Source organism: Bubalus bubalis, chromosome 7 (genome assembly GCF_019923935.1).
Source record: "Bubalus bubalis isolate 160015118507 breed Murrah chromosome 7, NDDB_SH_1, whole genome shotgun sequence".
Taxonomy (NCBI): Eukaryota; Metazoa; Chordata; class Mammalia; order Artiodactyla; family Bovidae; genus Bubalus; species Bubalus bubalis.
This window is the reverse complement of record NC_059163.1, coordinates 60750683-60769956: the sequence shown is the minus strand read 5'-3', so window position 1 is coordinate 60769956 and position 19274 is coordinate 60750683. Positions and strand designations below refer to the sequence as shown.

General features: G+C 41.2%; 2 protein-coding genes across 3 annotated transcripts in view; both read left to right on the top strand.

Moving 5' to 3' along the window:
- Positions 1–16624, top strand: part of LOC123334369 (histone H2B type 1-L-like) — a 109071-nt gene extending 92447 nt beyond the window's left edge. Inside the window, exon 2 of the mRNA XM_044945516.1 lies at positions 16448–16624. Coding sequence (XP_044801451.1) covers positions 16448–16624 — 177 coding nt within the window. The remainder of the gene's footprint in view (positions 1–16447) is intronic.
- The window catches only part of NWD2 (NACHT and WD repeat domain containing 2), a 251527-nt gene continuing 243576 nt past the window's right edge, over positions 11324–19274 (top strand). The window contains exons 1-2 of one of the 2 annotated variants that reach the window (XM_044946002.2): positions 11324–14356; positions 14432–17910. In XM_044946002.2, the coding sequence (XP_044801937.2) occupies positions 17760–17910 (151 nt within the window). In that variant the 5' untranslated portion in view covers positions 11324–14356; positions 14432–17759. Of the gene's footprint in view, positions 17911–19274 lie in introns of both variants that reach the window. The other variant, XM_025290187.3, reaches the window with a different exon arrangement.

Sequence of the window (19274 nt, the reverse complement as noted above, 5' to 3'; positions counted from 1 at the left end):
AGCCAGATGGAGTAAGGGAATTAGAAAATAACGATGCATAAAGTAAATATCAATTGCTGCTCCTTCTTTTCTTAGGACTAAATTTTAATGTCATTTTTCCTTTCTGTCTTTCCTCAAGGTTCTCCTTCAGTCTTCCTCTTTAAGTATCTTTGGTGACATGTATGCACTTCACAGTACAAAAAGGTTAATTGGTGCTCAATACATTCTTGCTGAAATAAACTGTGTTTGTCTAATAGGTGCAAAGTATCACATGGCTGATTTTCCTATTTCTCCATTGATGGAACAAGCAAATAGGGAAAAGAAAGATGTTAAAGTATTTATCAATTCACATTAGAAGTCCTTCATGGATATTTCTGCAGTGTTGTGATTATCTTTGCAACTCTAAGCTGTGAATGTACTTTCTTTTTTTCAGAATTAACAGTAGTGTGGTTCCCTTAGGGAAATACTAAAAATATTCTGTTCCACATATGGCTTTCTCAGTGTTAATGCAGGTGTGTATGCCTTTGCTGGATGCAACCACTTGTCTTTTATTTTGAATATATTCCAAGATTATTTGAAATGATGTGGGCAGCTCATTCTAAAAGCATTTATTAAGGACTTCCTCCATGCTAAGTGTTACGTAATTCCAAATAAAAAGCTCAAATAAACAGTTAAGGTAAGAAAATGGTTTTCTTCTCACCTCTTGTTGACATTTTGCATCTTTCCAAAAACCCAACTCTTAATGTAGGCTGTATAAATTCTAATTTATAACATCTTCACTATTCCTATTTTCAAATGATTCATATTTCCCTATTCTTTCCATAATCAAAAGAGTTTTCAAAAATTGAAATCTGCTCCCATATCTCCTAGTTATTTTTCTCATTTTAAAATAGATTAAACTAAGATTTACATGTGCTACTGATAAGCACTTTTTTTGTTGTTTTTTTTTTTCCTGACTTTTTAACTCAGATGTGTACTGTTCCCTTTTGGTGGTAGAAGGAAAGAAATATTTTTAACAGAAAAAAATTTAACTGAATATTTAAAGAACCAGAGACTGTTTTCTAGAAATAGGTTAACTGTTTTCTCCATGTGTAGGGTTGTCTGTAACCCAAGTAATGGAATGTGGCTTTCATCAGGTTAATTGCGGTCACTATAACAACCAACACTAACAAAGAACATGCAAAAATCTTTCTTAAGGGAAAAGGTCCTTTCCTTAAGAACTGAAATTGACTAAAATAAATATCTAATAAGAATTTTAAGGAAGTAGAGATTTTTATCTCTTCCAGTTCTTAAATACATTAAATTTTTGCTTGAAAGTCCACATATACTGAAAGAATTAGCAATGCCTTGAAAGCACTCTTATCAATCCTTGTAATTTAGGAACCTCTTCATGATGTAAAAATGACTGAAGTGTATGTGTAACTGTACTGCCTAATGAATTTCTGGAAAGAGGGGGGTTTTCATTAATGCAAATCTGTGAAAAATCTGAATTCAGTGAAACACGGGTTTAACTACAGATTGACTATTGAAGCTTTGACATATTCAGCAACTCCACATCCACGAAATATTGTTTTACTCCCTAATAGATTTTGCATATAGTACTAATAGCATCTTTAATGACAGGGCTTTAAGGCATTATGCAGCTACTTCTGACAATGTTGATTTGCAAATGGAGATTCAGAAAAGTTAAGTAATTTGGATCCTATTCTTTTCTGCCCTCATTAAGTTCACAGGGCTCTGCCCAAGCTCTATCTAGGAAGAAAACAAACTGTGACACAGATAACACTGTCCATCTGGGTCACTGCAGTTCTTAGTGCTCCATCTGTACTGATACCAGAGATACAGGTTGGGAGCACCCATTACTGTGTCGCCACCACCCCCACTCACCTTAATCTCCTCTTCCGAACTCCTGCTGTACTCATCCATACATTGAATTATTAATCACTCACAGTTCCGTACCGTTGCTTAATCATGTCATGGTCATTTGTTCAACTGATGCATAATTATGAAACATTTACTGTGAAAAAAGTATTATTCTAGTCTGGTGTATGTGTTCTTTTTTTATCTTACTCATGTAAATACTTCTATCTCATTCAAAAAGAAAAAAAAAGGTCTTAAGAGAACTTGGTTTTCTATGGCAGTGAGGAACTGTGGAGTCACTGTTCTCAGGGAAATCTAGGAAATCTAGGAAAGAAGATAGGACTAGTGTGGTTTTCATTAAGACACTCCACAAATATTCCAGTTCTTTACTCCTAGTTGTATATTTGAGTTGAAATTACTAACCATCACTAAAGTTGGGTGTGACCCTGTAACTTCTTTGGCTAATGAAACATGAAGTGATGCATATAATTTCCGGGTGGAAGTTTTAAGGGCCAATAGGCAATTTACCACATTCCTTTTGTTCTGCCTTAGTAAACCACTTCAGTATTCTTCCCTTGAGAACCCCATGAACAGTATGAAAAGGCAAAAAGATAGGACACTGAAAGATGAACTCCCCAGGTCGGTAGGTACCCAATATGCTACTGGAGATTAGTGGAGAAACAACTCCAGAAAGAATGAAGGGATGGAGCCAAAACAAAACAACACCCAATCGTGAATGGGACTGGTGATAGAAGCAAGGTCCGATGCTGTAAAGAGCAATATTGCATAGGAACCTGGAATGTTAGGTCCATGAATCAAGGCAAATTGGAAGTGATCAAACAGGAGATAACAAGAATGAACCTCGACATTCTAGGAATCAATGAACTAAGATGGACTGGAATGGGTGAATTTAACTCAGATGACCATTATATCTACTACTGCAGGCAGGAATCCCTTAGAAGAAATGGAGTAGCCATCGTAGTCAACAAAAGAGTCCGAAATGCAGTACTTGGATGCAATCTCAAAAACGACAGAATGATCTCTGTTCATTTCCAAGGCAAACCATTCAACATCACACTAATCCAAGTCTATGCCCCAACAGGTAATGCTGAAGAAGATGACGTTGAACAGTTCTATGAAGACCTACAAACCTTCTAGAACTAACACCCAAAAAAGATGTCCTTTTCATTATAGGGAACTGGAATGCAAAAGTAGGAAGCCAAGAAACACCTGGAGTAACAGGCAAATTTGGCCTTGGAGTATAGAATGAAGCAGAGCAAAGGCTAATAGAGTTCTGCCAAGAGAACACACTGGTCATAGCAAACACCCTATTCCAACAACACAAGAGAAGACTCTACACATGGACATCACCAGATGGTCAAAACCAAAATCAGACTGATTATATTCTTTGCAGCCAAAGATGGAGAAGCTCTATATAGTCAACAAAAACAAGACTGGGAGTTGACTGTGGCTCGGATCATGAACTCCAGACTGAAATTGAAGAAAGTAGGGAAAACCACTAGACCATTCAGGTATGACCTAAATCAAATCCCTTATGATTATACAGTGGAAGTGAGAAATAGATTTAAGGGACTAGATATAATAGACAGAGTGCCTGATGAACTATGGATGGAGGTTCGTGACATTGTACAAGAGACAGGAATCAAGACCATCCCCAAGAAAAACAAATTCAAAAAAGCAAAATGTCTGTCTGGGGAGGCCTTACAAATAGCTGTGAAAAGAAGAGAGGCAAAAGGCAAAGGCAAAAAGGAAAGATATACCCATTTGAATGCAGAGTTCCAAAGAACAGCAAGGAGATATAAGAAAGCCTTCCTCAGCAATCAATGCAAAGAAATAGAAGAAAACAATAGAATGGGAAAGACTAGAGATATCTTCAAGAAAATTAGAGATACCAAGGGAACATTTCATGCAAAGATGGGCACAATAAAGGACAGAAATGGTATGGACCTAACAGAAGTAGAAGATATTAAGAAGAGGTGGCAAGAATACAGAAGAACTGTACAAAAAAGATCTTCATGACCCAGATAATCATGATGGTGTGATCACTCACACTCACCTAGAGCCAGACATCCTGAAATGTGAAGTCAAGTGGACCTTAGGAAGCATCACTATGAACAAAGCTAGTGGAGGTGATGGAATTCCAGTTGAGCTACTTCAAATCCTGAAAGACAATGCTGTGAAAGTGCTGCACTCAATATGCCAGCAAATCTGGAAAACTCAGCAGTGGCCACAGTACTGGAAAACATCAGGTTTCATTCCAAACCCAAAGAAAGGCAATGCCTAAGAATGCTCACACTACCGCACAATTGCACTCATCTCACATGCTAGTAAAGTAATGCTCAAAATTCTCCAAGCCAGGCTTCAGCAATACGTGAACTGTGAACTTCCAAATGTTCAAGCTGGTTTTAGAAAAGTCAGAGGAACCAGAGATCAAATGGTAAACATCTACTGGATCATCAAAAAAGCAATAGAGTTCCAGAAAAACATCTATTTCTGCTTTATTGACTATGCCAAAGCCTTTGACTGTGTGGATCACAATAAACTGTGGAAAATTCTGAAAGAGATGGACATACCAGACCACCTGAACTGCTTCTTGAGAAACCTGTATGCAGGTCAGGAAGCAACAGTTAGAACTGGACATGGAACAACAGACTGGTTCCAAATAGTGAAAGGAGTACGTCAAGGCTGTATATTGTCACCCTGCTTATTTAACTTATATGCAGAATACATTATGAGAAACGCTGGGCTGGAGGAAGCACAAGCTGGATTCAAGATTGCTGGGAGAAATATCAATAACCTCAGATATGCAGATGATACCACCCTTATGGCAGAAAGTGAAGAGGAACTAAAGCGCCTCTTGATGAAAGTGAAAGAGGAGAGTGAAAAAGTTGGCTTAAAGCTCAACATTCAGAAAACTAAGATCATGGCATCCAGTCCTATCACTTCATGGCAAATAGATGGGGAAACAGTGGAAACAGTAGCTGACTTTACTTTTGGGGGCTCCAAAATCACTGCAGATGGTGATTGCAGCCATGATATTAAAAGACGCTAACTCCTTGGGAGAAAAGTTATGACCAACCTAGATAGCATATTCAAAAGCAGAGACATTACTTTGCCAACAAACATCCATCTAGTCAAGGATATGGTTTTTCCAGTAGTCATGTATGAATGTGAGAGTTGGACTATAAAGAAAGCTGAGCATCGAAGAATTGATGCTTTTGAACTGTGGTGTTGGAGAAGACTCTTGAGAGTCCCTTGGACTGCAAGGAGATCCAACCAGTCCATCCTAAAGGAGATCAGTCCTAGGTGTTCATTGGAAGGACTGATGTTGAAGCTGAAACTCCAATCCTTTGGCCACCTCATGCGAAGAGCTGACTCATTTGAAAAGACCCTGACGCTGGGTAGATTGAGGGCAGGAGGAGAAGGGGATGACAGAGAATGAGATGGTTGGATGGTATCACCGACTCGATTGACATGGGTTTGGGTGGACTCCGGGAGTTGGTGATGGACAGGGAGGCCTGGCATGTTGTGGTTCATGGGGTCGCAAAGAGTCAGACACCACTGAGCGACTGAACTGAACTGAGCTGAAGTGATCATAGAAATGTATGAGAAAATAGTGCTTCCATCAGCCAGGGCTTTAGAGCATCCACTATGAGCAAATCTCCTCTCCCAACCTTCACTCAATCTGTAGCATGAGTGAGAAACTTTTGCTTATTAAACCACTATGATTTTTAAACAGTTTTATTGAGATGTAATTTATATGCCATCAAATTCTTCTGTTTAAAGTATACAATAATTCTTAGTTATTTTACAAATTTGTATAACTATGACCTGATTTTAGAACACTTTTATCAGAACAACATCATTTAGAAGAGTTCATCAATAAGAAATCTCATACCGATTAGCAGTCACTCTCCATTTCTCCTTCATCTTCTCAGCCCTAGGCAATCACTAATCTACTTCTGTCTCTGTAAATTTACCTATTCTGGGAATTTCACATAAATTGACTTAAACAGTATGTGGTCTTTTGTTACTGGAGATTCATCCATATGGTAGTATCTCTCAGTAATATATTCCTTTTTATTGCTGAATACATTCTATGTATGTACTACATTTTGTTTATCCATTCACCATGCGATAGACTTTTGGGTTATTCCCACTTATGGGCATTTATGAATAATGCTGTTAGAACACATCTGTGTGAAAGTTTGTTTTGATACGTATTTTTGTTTATCTTGGAATTTCTCTAGGAGTGGAATTGCTGGATCCTATGATGAGTATGTTCAACATTTTGAAGAATTGTCAAACTACTTTCCAAAGTGACTGTATCATTTTACATGCACATCAGCAATGCTTAAAGTTTCCAAGTCCTTCACATCCTTACCAACAACTGCTATTATCCGGTTTTTCTTATTACAGTCATTCAAGTGGGTATGAAGTGCTATCTATGGCAATTTTGATATGCATTTTCCTACTGAGTAATGATGTTGTGTGTCCTTTCACATATTTATTTATCATTTGTAAATCTTTTTTGAGGAAGTGCCTACTAAATTGATCATTTTATAACTGGTATATTACTTATTATTGAGTTAAAAGAGATCATTATATAATCTATACACAAGTCCCTTATCAAATATTTGATTTGCAAGTATTGTTTCCCATTCTGTGGGTTGCCTTTTCACTTTCTTGATGACATGTTTGCAAGACATAGGTTTTCAATACTGATAATGTCCAATATTTTTATTTTTTTCTTTTATTCATTTGTGCTCTAGGTGATATATCTAAGAAAGCATTGCCTAAACCATAGTCACAAAGATTTACTCCTATAACTTCTTACAGGAGTTTTATAGTATTAGCTCTCACATTTAGATCTATGACCCATTTCAAGTACCTTTCTATGTGAGGTGTGAAGCAGAGGTCTAAATTCATTCTTTTGCATGTTGATATCCAGTTGCCCCAGAACCATTTGTTGAAAAGATTCTTATTGGCACCTTTGTCCAAAAGCAACTGATCATAAATATAAGGAATTCTTTCTGGTCTCTTAATCCTGTTCTACATGTGTCTATTCTATGCCAGTACCACACATAGTACTGTAGCTTTGTAACATGCTTTAAAATCTGGTAGTGTAAGTCCTTCAACATTGCCATTCCTTTTTAAGGATTTATTCAACTCATGTAGGTTTTGCAGTTCCATGAGTTTTAAATTCAGCTGAAATTATGCAGAAATAAAGAAAGAGGGAGGGAGAGAAGGAATTAGATGAGTTGGAATTTCAGGAGATAGCATTAAATCTGTAGATCAATTTGGGGAATATTGCCATCTTAATATCGAATCTTCTGATCTATGAACATAGAGTATCTTTGTTTATTTAGATCTTCCTTAATTTTTTTCAACAATGTCTTGGTTTTGGTCTTGCACTTCTTTTGCTAAATGAAAGTGAAGTGAAAGTGTTAGTCGCTCAGTTGTGTCCAACTTTTTGTGACCCCATGGACTATAGCCCTCCAGGCTTCTCCATCCATGGGATTTTCCAGGCAAGAATACTGGAGTGGACTGTCATTTCCTTCTCCAAGGGATCTTCCCAACCCAGGGATAGAACCAAGGTCTCCCACATTGCAGGCAGACTGTTTACTGTCTGAGCCACCAGGGAAGTCCCAAGTTTATTTTTAATAAGATTTTAATCTTTTGGGTGCTATTGTGATTGAAATTTTCTTAATTTCTTGTTTGTATTATTCATTGCTAGTGTTTAGAAGTGGAACTGATTTTTGTAACCCTGATAAATTCATTTATTAGTTCTAGTATTTTTTTAGTAGCTTTCTTGGGATTTTCTACATAGATGATTATGTCGTCTGCAAATATAAGCAGTTTTATTCTTTATTTCTAATTTATTGCCTTTTATTTATTTTATTTTCCTAATTGCCCTATCTAGAATCTCTGGTATGATACTGAAGAAAAGAATCTCTGAGATTTTTGAGGTTGGTTGCTATTGCAATGTAACCTTGCCTTTATATCAATAATGCAAACATTAGAATGAACAAAATAGAGATGGATTCCATTTAGCTGGCAAAATCAGGGAAGGCTTTTATAAGAATGATTTGGAAATGATAGGCTTTGAAGGGTGAAAGTAGAGATATTCAGTCCCGGAAACTACAATATTGAGTTCTATACCTTGATTTGCTCAAAGTTGAGTGGTAGATAAAGAGTAGAGAGAAGACAGGAAATAAAAGTTAAGAACAGAATATTTGTGACATGGTGTACTGGAGACTTCAGAATGAAAGTAGAAAGATCAATTCGGAGGCTACTGCAGAAGCCTAGAAAAGAAATAGCAAGTGCCAGAGCTGAGACGTAATTAATGCTGCCCATTCCCAGACCTCTCCCGTGCTCACATTTAGACCTTCGGCAGTACCTACATTCCATCGACCCAGACTCCTAGAGCCCCCCAACTCCAAGCTAAAGGCTATTTACCAGCTCCTGAGCATGAATCTTTATGTACTTTTTTCCTGGCTCTCTTTTGATCTTGGACCCCAATGTCAGAAACAGTATGGCTTTCCCACTTTTAAATTGCTAGATTACTTTTGAAATTCTGTGATCTTCTTTTCTGTTTTGCCATAGGGCCAGGAATCAATGTCTTTCTCTTCCTTTTTCATGTTACTCTAGCCTTTGGCTTAGCTAGATTTCCTCACCTCAGCTGGCTTGCAGTGCAGTAAAATGCAAGGTCCTTGATTCCTACTGGTATCCTGACAACCCTCATCCCCAAACACACAAAACAAGATGCAAACAGCCAAAATTTCTCAGTGGAGTTGTAGTAATTGACTGGTTTGGTTTTGCTTGATTTTACTAGATTTATAGGGATTTTTAAATCTACACATTTTTTTAAGTCTGGCATAGTTTTGTTGTCATGGCACCCACTTCAAATCAATAACTGACTAGCTGGGCTTCTAACAACTGTTACCATTCCTGAGTATCAGGCATTGTACTAGGTCCTGTAACATGCCTACTGTTCACAGCAAAGTAGGCAACTCGTGTTCATTTCATAGAGATGGGCACTGAGGCTTAGAGAGGAAAATTTATTAGGCTATAGCCACAATTTTTAAATGTTGGAGCAAGTATTAGAACCCACATTTATCAAGTTGTCTCTAAAACCTGCTTCCTCCTATTACAGTCTACTACTTTTTTGAATAGAGCTCATGAAACGCCTTTTAGATTCTTGCTCTCATATTGTTGGTCATTTGACTCTTTGCTTCCATGTAGTCCTTTTATCTATAGTGTCAACTAATGTCTTTTCAAGTAGTTACTTGTCTTATTGGGTTTACTTGTGTTTAAGAAACCTCTAAAGTGATTGGTGTTCATGTCCTTAGAGTCTTGCTCTACATAGACACCATCATTTTGGTGTCCCATACTAAAATGGACTTCCTGAGAATAAGGTTTGTCCTTGGAGCAACAAAGTGTTTAACAAGTGTTTTTTATGAATAAATGAACAAATAAATTAAATGGATGAATATATGAATGGTAAAGCTTAATAGTTCATTCTTATGGCTGGCGTTTGCACTGTTTAAAGGCAGTGTCACCCAGTAGCAGAAAGAGCATGGACATTGAATCTCAGCTTCATTGCTCATAAGCTCTGTGAGGATGAACCATTGCTTAACCTAAGCCTCAGATGGTGCCTTTGTAAAATGAGTAATGGCATCATATGGTATATTGAAGACCCTATGAGACAATGAAGGTAATGAATACAACATGCAGTAAACATTCACCGACAATACCTCCCCTCCTTTACTTTTAAGACCAATTTTGCAACCTAAGTTTTCATCCAACTTTCCTTGTCTTGAGCTAGTTCTCCTTTGCTTGGGTAATTGCATTGGTATACTACCTAGCATTGAGAGATGGAGTGAGTATATCATGATTTGAAACTCAGATTGTGGAGCCAGACTGTCTGCATGAGAGTTCATGCCCCACCACATCCTGGTGATCTAGACAAGCACCTTGATGTTACTGTGCCTCAGTTTCCTCATATGGAAAATGGGAATAATAATAGTGCCTTCTTCCCAGGGATGACAACTTAGAGTTAAATAAGTTAATGTCTATGAAACTCATAGGACGGTAGCTAGCCCAGTGAAAGTGACTGAAGTGTTTACTTTATTACTATCATTGTTATTGATATTATTGTTATTACTACTACCACCACTGCTTCAGGCACTTAGGTAAAAGTGCCCTACGTTTTTCTTGGAAGTAAGAATCTGACTGAATCTCTGGCTTCTTCATTTGCTATTGATCTCCAACCATCGATGCTTACTACTGGATATCACAAGTGCCAAATACCTCTAACTAAACTCTCTGAGGTTTTTGCTGCTGAAAATTATCTCCAAGTACTTGCAATATCCGTAAGTTAGTCCGTCTCAATTTCAGGATCTATTCATTCACGGTCATATTTTGAGACATACAGAGTTCAAATGTTCCAAAATTAAGTGGTCCCTAGATCACTGAGTGGGGTGTGTGCACGTGAATATATATAACCTCTGCTGTCATATGTTTTCTGATTCTCTGCTATGAACAGTTTTTTTTCTCATTTCCAGATAGCAGCCCTTCCTCTTCCAATTCATTGTCTCGAATCTGTTATGGTTCTGCCAACCAGGAAAACCTCGTTTCTTTGAATTGTGAATATAGTAAATGTGAAGAGACTCTGACAGAATGCCTCTGGGGATCTCCTAAGAGTCAAGGGAATGAGTACATGTTCAGTATATGAACATTCTAACATATAGTATGGCTGCTTAGAGGATCTTCTTAGCTCATTTTCTTAGTCACTGTTGTGGTCCAGGAGAGGTACGCTTTTTCACATTATCTATATCTTAAAGAGATGGAGCATCATTATTCTAATTTTATTACTAGGAATGTAAAAAGCATTCAATTCATCCCTTGTCTGCATCTTCCAGATACTCTGGCCATGTTAAGAGCAGAGGAAGTGTACTGTACACTGCTGGGGTGGGGTGTCTGACCTCTGAACCTCCTTCTTGCATTCAGAAAACTCTGTACTTCCAGAGTCAAGATGCAGGACAGATGGTCACTCTCCCTGGCCTCCTGGCCTAGAAGAATCCAGAGTGAAGATTACAGGGCAAGAGTGAAGGTAGTGTTTAGTGTCGCTGCCAAGGGCGCCATGGGTAGTATGCAGCGAATGGTGCCCATGGTGGCAGGGGTGCCCAGCACTGTTCAGGCTGCAGCAGCAGTGTCCGTGCTGTCCCAGGTGTCTGTGCTTGTGACACTTTAGGTTGTGGATCCAGCGAGCTGACCTCTCCTGGCCCCAAAGCCTAGTTCTCCGTCCCTTCCAACAATATTATTACTATCCAAAAAACTGCTTATATGCTTAAGCCAATCAGCACCTGTTCTGTTGTTTTCCACCTCTGTGTTGGACAGATGGCTTATTTTTTTCTGCCCAAACCATTCATAAAGCAAGCACTTGATTTCAAATGACAGTTTATTATTTGAATTGAATTGGACCACATATTGGATTATGGTCTGTACATTTTATCATCATACGTTATTAACACAATTATTCAGAAAAGGTGGCAAAATTCTATTTTGACTTATGAATTTCCTCTTTAATTTTACTCCCCTGAGCACCTCATAACCTAGCAAATAGTATTCAAATCATTTTTAAAAATCACTTTTTCCCTCTGTTTTCTGCTAGGACTTTTACAATTTCAAGTCTTAAGTTTAATCCATTTTGAGTTGATTTTTCTTCATGGTGTAAGATAAGGGCACATTTTCATTCTTCTGCATATGGATATCTAATTTTCCTAACAACACTTATTGAGGAGATTATCCTTTCCTCATTTGGCACCCTTGTAGAAGATTAGTTGACTGTGTATGCATGGATTTATTTGTATTTTGTTCCATTGATTGATGGGTCTGTTTGATGCCAGTAATATACTGTTTTGATTACTATTGCCTTGCAACATAATTTGAAATCAGGTAAACAAATGAAATGAAAAACAAATGGGCTTTGTTTTCTTGCTCAAGAATGCTTTGGCTTTTTGGACTCTCTTGTGTTTCTATATGAATGTTAGGATTGTTTTATCTATTGAACTTGGCAATGATATTTTTGGATATGACACCAAAATCACAGGCAACAAAAATAAAAATAAACATATGATATTACATCAAACTAAAAAGCTTTTGCACAGCAAAGGAAATAATCAACAAACCAATAGAATGGGAGAAAATATTTGTAGGCCATATATCTTATAATGAATTAATGCAATGAATATATAAGAAACTCAAGCAACTTAATAGCAAAATAATAATAATAATAACCCAATTAAAACAGAGGCAACTAACTGAATCAGTATTTCTCCAAAGAAGACATACAAGTGGATATATGAAAAGATCATTAACTGTCCAGGATATGTGAATCAAAACTACAATAAGATATCAACTCACACCTACTAGGGAGGTTGGTATTTAAAATATGAAAGACTAATGTTGACAGGATGAGGAGAAAAATCAGTTCCTGTACACTATTGGTAGGAAGGTATACTGGTACAGCTTTTATGAAAATCAGTATGGAGGGTCCTCAAAAATTAAAAATAGAACTTTCATATGATCCAGCAATTCCACTCCTGGATGTATATTCAATACATTCATTTAAATTCTCTGGGCCTCTTGTACTCATCTTTGAAACTGAGCTGTTCACAGAATTAAAGGATATGGAGTTTAGCTTTGACTCAGTGAAAATATAAAATTCAGTGTAAATCAGCAATGTAGCTAACAATGCTATCAAAGTTGAATGTTTTATACCCTATATTATTTGGTTTTTCTAACAACTAAAAATTCAAATGATATTCATCAATTTGGCTAAATGTATCTTGTTATGTGTTGGTATCCATGTGGGATATTATAATTAATCTATAGTTTGGTGTCCAGAGATCTAGTTTTGACACTGGTTTTGCCAGCCACCAATTGAGTGATCTGGGACATGCCATTAAAATTGCTTGATCTGCTTTTTCATATTAGAAAAATAGGGAGGAGGTTGGAGTATAGTTTATCCATAATCTACCTCATAGGGTTAGAGTCAAAATAAGTTAACAGGTATGAAAGTGCTTTGTAAAAAGTAATTCTCTGAGTAAGTATCAGATTATGGAAGAAGGTCATGAGGTGGAAAAATACTTGATGATCATAATACAAAAATAAAACATTTAATTTAGAAATATAAACTAATCTACAAATTTTTATTAAGAAACTTACCTTACTTTCTTCTACTTTGTATGATGTGCATTGTGCTATCATAACAATGTAATTGTTTAGAAGGTTGCAAGAAACAGAAGGCTCAAAAAATACATTAAACAGATTTGGAAGGGGGTGGATATAAAGTTAGAATTTCTGAGTCATGAAAACATCAGATAGCAATTTCAGAAAGGTGTAACTTTATTTAAAACCAAGCTGCTGTGAATTCTATCATGCTGCAGACACCTCTGAATCAACCATCTCTGTCGGCAAATTATTATGCTGACAAATTCTCACATAAACTGAAAATTTCCACTTTGTAAACAAGTGGGTTCCTGATGGTTTGGATGATATCCTGAGCTGGAACTTTGGAAAATGAACTCCCTGTTTGAATGACCCTGTGTAATCCATTTCTCACTTTAGCAAAGAGATTCAAATATTTATCACCCTTATCAGGGAGCCACTGTGAACAATTAATGTAACATTAAGTTTAATGTACTCTTCTACAAGTTTCAGACACACAAAAACACATGGTTGGCTTCAACAGCTAGATATTATGAAACAGAACAGTATGTGTTTTATTGGTCATCTTTATAACACTAGGAGTTCTATTTCCACTTTTATTCACAATAGGATAGATGCTGAACACTGGCTCAGAAGCATCCAGGCCAGAATATTTGTTGTACAAGCAGGTAAATACTTGGATCTTTCTTCTGCTGAGTCAGAGTCAGTCACAGGGACTCTGATTATGTCCTTTACAATCACCACCCCCATCATCTAAGTAAGATGAACTGAACAGGTGATACAGCCATGCAGCTGGGTGAAAAGCCACCAGGCTTCATGGGGAAGGGAAGGAGATGAGGTACTTTGGCATACCATTGACTTTGGAACAAGCAACCTGTACATACATCACAAGAGGTATACAAGGGATATCAAGTGGAGAGATAAGAGAGGTATTTGGCCCAGACCTCAGATCCTGTGGGATTAAATGAGATACCCATTAAAAGTCTTATACAGAGTCTTAGCATCTAGCTTACAGATGTTTAGCATATCACTATTATTGTAGTTCTTTTTCTCCTGTTCTATAAAATTACTTTGGAGGGGGGGCATCATCTATATACTGACAGGAGTTGAATTCCTTGACCACAAGGAATCCTTCTAGCATTATGAGTAGAATAAATGCAGCAGTAATTTTACCTTTGAGCAGCCCTTTTTTATCAAGGGCTGGCATCACTATTTTATAAAGACAGGAACCTCTTTGTGGTGCTCTGGTCTGCTAATTGGGGTAAGTGAGGGGATAGAGAGGGGAATCCCTCTTCCTGATCACAAGTTTGGCCCCGAGTCCACATTTATTTTCCAGTTTCTATTTCCAGGTGCTCTTCCACATGCTCCAGCCAGCTTCAGGGATGATATGAGTCTACCTGTGGTCTTATGAGGAAAAAACAGGACCTAAAGACAACAAGGAATTTGGAAGTCTTTGTCATCAGATCAACAGCTCTAAGATCAACAGATCAACAGATAAAAGCTGGAAGTGTCTAGTCTTGTGAGATCTTGTGGCAGACCTTCTTTCCTATTTTGGTCTATAATAACCAGTCTTCCACACCTGTGAACACAGGCCTGAACATCTATTGTTCAGGCTACTAAAGATGTCAGCCAGGACCAGACCTGGGCAAAATTAGAAAACAGAGGTGGTGTACTGCAAAGACTACTGAGACAGGGTCCCAAAGCCTGGATTCCAGCCTGGGCATTAACTAGTTACATGACCTTGGACAAGTCATTTCTCCTTTTTGAGACTTGGGTTTCTTTTGTGTATGTAAAATGGGAGTAATAATAACATGTTTGTAAAGTGTTTTAAACAGATAAAGCAATCTCAACACTGTAAGTCAGGACCTGCTTTCCACATCGATGCCCACCCATTCCCTTGCCTTTCCAGTTTCTCTCCTTCCCCACTCTCCACTTCCATAGCCTACAGTTAGTTCCACAGGGTGGGAAATATATCTAGTTAATTCATAACAAAGTGTTAGCACCATGAGTGACCCTTCCCTTATGCCATCTGCATGCTAATGAATGAATCTCTTGTTTTAGGCTGCCCGATGTTAGCAAGAGACAGGATGGAAGAAGTAAATGGGTGTGCCTGTCTGTGTATGTAGCAGGGAGGTCATGTATCCTCATGTAGAAACCTCCCGAATAACCCAAGACAGCAGCCTGCTCTACCTAATGCAAAGCTGGCTGTACTGAGCTGGGAGCTTTCTGAAGCTTGGCCCCATAGATACTGTTAAATTCTCCCTCCTCTGCATCCTCGGTCTGCAGTGACACTGGCAGATGCTAAACTTCGGCCTGTCTAGAACAGTTAATTAGGTTACAGAGGCTGCCAAAACTCTCAAAGTCATCCTATGAAAATGAAATACTCTGAGATCTGAAACAAAGGTCAGAAGACACAAACACTAATTTGATTTTCAAGAGAGAAACCACAAAATGGGGGAGGGGGGCGGTGAGAAAGAAAGGGAGGCAGGTAGGTCCTCGACAATCTGGCAACTCTGCACCATAAAACAACATGGAGACGTGGCATGAAGTGGTCCTGGCTCCAGCAACAAATACCGTATATTCATAAAGAATGATACTGTAATAGACATACTATATTCATAACCTCTTCCAGAGAGCCCAGTCCAAACCTCCTGGGACATCAGGAGAGCTTTCAGACAGTTTGCCTTCCTGCTGGAGAATGTCCCCACCTGGGAGTAATGAGGCTGGAGAGAGGAAGGAGATAAATTGCTAAATGGAAATCAGTTGAATGAATACGTGGGCATGTTCATCAAATTATCACAAAGTAAGAACTGCTGTCTGCCCTCAGGTTCTCAGTACTGAATAGGCAGCCTTAAAAACCTAGAGACCCAATTCTTCAAAATGGTTACCCCAAAAGTGTGTGTTGGTGCTGCGGTGGGGGTAACAAAAGGCAGCGGTGCGTAGGACTTCACTGCCACCACCAGGGGCCAGAAGTGCATGTCAGGAGCTGCCTACAGCAGAAGCCCCAGGCCAAAGGCTAAAACTGGCAGCTGAGGCTGTCTTCACCCCGTGCCCACCCGCCCCCTCCACAATCTCAAAGATTTGGAAAAGCTGTTCTTCCTCTCTAAAACACAGTTGTTCCTGCCTTAAAGCTCAACATCAGGGGTTTGGAGACCAAACTCCAATTAAGGTTCCAAAACACCCTCCTCCCTTACCCCACCTCACAATCCCGCTTTCTGCGTGCCCTGGGATTTGCAGTATTTTGAAGGTGCAGTGGAGTGTGGCCCAGAGATGGCAATTTTAGGTTCAGTCCCTTTGCATCCCATGTCATCCCTTGCACTGTCCACCTCACGCCCCGACCCCTGGTTTACAGCCCCGCAACCGCTCTGGCCGTGTTAGATCCGCTTCAGGTAAAGCCAACTCACGCTCTGCACGGACTTGGAAAAGCTGCCCTATGCCAACTCTGATCTCTCGCACCTTGCGCCAATCTGCGGCCACCTGCACTTTGCGGGACGTTGCGCTGGGAGGCGCTCCCCGGAGTCCGCACTAGCCTGCGGTGCCCAGGCGCGCGCCATGCCGCGCGGGACTCCCGGCATCCAGCCTCCCTTCCAGCGGGTCCCGGAGCCTCGGCTCTGGCGGAATGGCCCGGGAATGCTCCGGGGCGGGGGCAGGAAGGACCCCCCCGGAGCCTTAGAGACCTCGGGAGGACTCCCCGCGGAGATCAGCTCCAGGAAGGGTTCCGTGACCACGCGGCGAGGAGCACGTGAGCAGCGCTGCTTTGCTATAAGAACCCCCGCTCTGCTGCGCGAGGGGAGCGAGCGGAGCGGCAGGACGCGGCCACCTGCGCCAATAAAAAGGGCGACGGTGATACTCCCTCCAGGACACCCTAGACGGTCCCAAGTTTTGGTGCTTAGGACCCTGGAGGTCCGGGCTCCGCGGTGCGTCTAACTTTGAGGCGAAATTCCCAGCACTTAGGCAAAAACGCGCAGACACCAGCACGCGTGCCTTTTTGAAGCTGCCAGAGCTTGTTTGACCTTTAGTAGAGTTAGAGGAGGAGTAGCAGAAACCCTGAGCTAATTTCTCGTCCTCCACTGAGCAGGCAGCTAGGAGCGCCCGGGCTCGCCTTCAGAGAAGCTCGGGAGATCCCTAGCGGCCCGAGACCCCCGGCGCCCCAGCCGCCCTTTAATTAAGTCGCGGGATGTTCCTGCGCCCCGCTGGAGGCAGCTGGCGGTAAACTCCAGACGCCTTTTGTAGATAAAGTTTGGTCCGCTCTACTTGCCGGCTCCATCCCGGCCGCGTTGTCCGCCCCCTCCTCCTGCAACGGGCGCGGGCGGGGAGATGGCCGCGGGCTCGGCGACCGGCGCGGGCGCTTCCCGGCGCAAAGGGGCGCCGCGCGCGTAGCCGCCGCCACGCTGACCTCCAGTTCCCTCCTGCTACTGCGCTAAGCCGGGGCAGCGAGCGAAGGCGAACGCCCAGAGGGGCCGGAGGCGGCGGCGAGAGGAGCCAGAGGGTCCATATGGCCTCTCTCCGCCGGCCGGTGGTGTGCGCCACGGAGCTCTCCCGCGGCCCCTCGGGTTCGGAGCGGCTCTGAGCGGCGCCGCCTGCGGGAATCTACCTAGCCGTTCTGCGGAGCCGCGGGCAGTAACCCGAGAGCAGGAGTCGGCATCTGTTCCTCCCTAAGGGCGATGTGGCCGGCCGGCGCGGGCACCAAGCTGCCCTGTCCCCGGGACTCTGCGCTCCGGCGGGCGGCTTTCTCCGGGAACCTCACCGCCCTGCCTTCTCACCTCGTGCCAGCCGGCCGTAGCGTCCGGGTCTTCATCAGCGCCAACCCCGAAGGTATGTCCCTCGCTTGCTCTTGTCCGTCTGCGCGGCGGGAGCCGAGAAAGTGCCAGGGCACAGGCGGGTACACCGGGAGTCCCCCGCGCTCCCTGCCTCTCGACCACACCGAGGCTGCTCTGAGCGCGTGGGAATTTCATTAGAATCACTTTTCTCCTTCCCTTGCTCGTTTCTTCTGCATGCTGACTTTGCCTGGGGTGTCCATTTCTCGCCTCCTGCATTATTTCTGCCGGTCGGTCTAAGAAATATCGGAGAAATTAACAGACGCTTCTGGAAGCTTCATCCTGCCACCCCAACCCCCACCTCGTATTTCTTTCCTTCAGCGGTTTCTTCTCTGAGGTTATAAACGCAAATAAATTTTCTCGGCCCCGCGACAGATTCCTGAATGGGGGCACCCTCCTTAGCCACTTGTTCAGGCCGAGGCGAAGTGGGAGCATAGGATTCTCTGAGCCTCGCCTCCTGCCGGTGTGCTAGTGGTGCGTTTGGTCTTGAGGGTCAGAGGAGACCCTAGCGAACCCAAGATCTGCGGAGATCTTGGGGAAATGTGCTGTGCGGTCCCGAAAACAGGCTGGCGCTCAGCCTGGCGCTGGTTTCAAGGTGGAGCGTTCAGGATGAGCTCATCTCTACGGCTGGCTCTTGGGCTGGATCGTCCCGGTCTAGAACTTGGCCTTCTCAGTCGTGTTCCTGCTAAGGGCTGGGCACCTGGTAGCTGTTAAATGAAAACTTGTTGATTTATTACATTCACGAATCACAGCGACTGAGCCCTGCGTCGTTAGTTTCTCGCTCCTGCTCATCCTCTGCCTTTCTGTTCTCAGTCCTAAATGTTAACTTTTATTCTCAGTAAGTAAAGAAAAGGTAGGATGCATTTGACTTGGACCGGATAAAACTGTAACTTGCTCTTTTCTAGAAAACTAAATGTTTGACCCTAAAATGAGATTATAGAAGACTTAAATAGACGTTTGTTATCGGAAACTTACTTTTGCTGCACTCTATCAAGCCTTGGGTCTGACAAGTAAAGAAAAAAAAAAGTTATTCAGTTATTGAATAGAATCATCATTTGTGAAAGCCCAAGACTCTGGTTGCTTGTGAAAAGAATTCAGAGGACCAATAAAAAATATCTTTAAAAAAAGTTGTTTCAAAAAACACTAGAGGCAATTTCGGGTGAAGTCCGAATTATGAAAAGAGGATTGGGAAAAGAATCATATAGATAACCCACAGTGATGAGTATTAGAAAGTCTGTGCACTCATCAGAGAGGATGTGAATGGTCCTTTATCAGCTTACAACTGTGTTTCACAGAACTCAATAATTAAGGTGGCTTTAGGGCAGCTGCAGTACATTGTTTAAAATTCCTGTCATTTGAAAT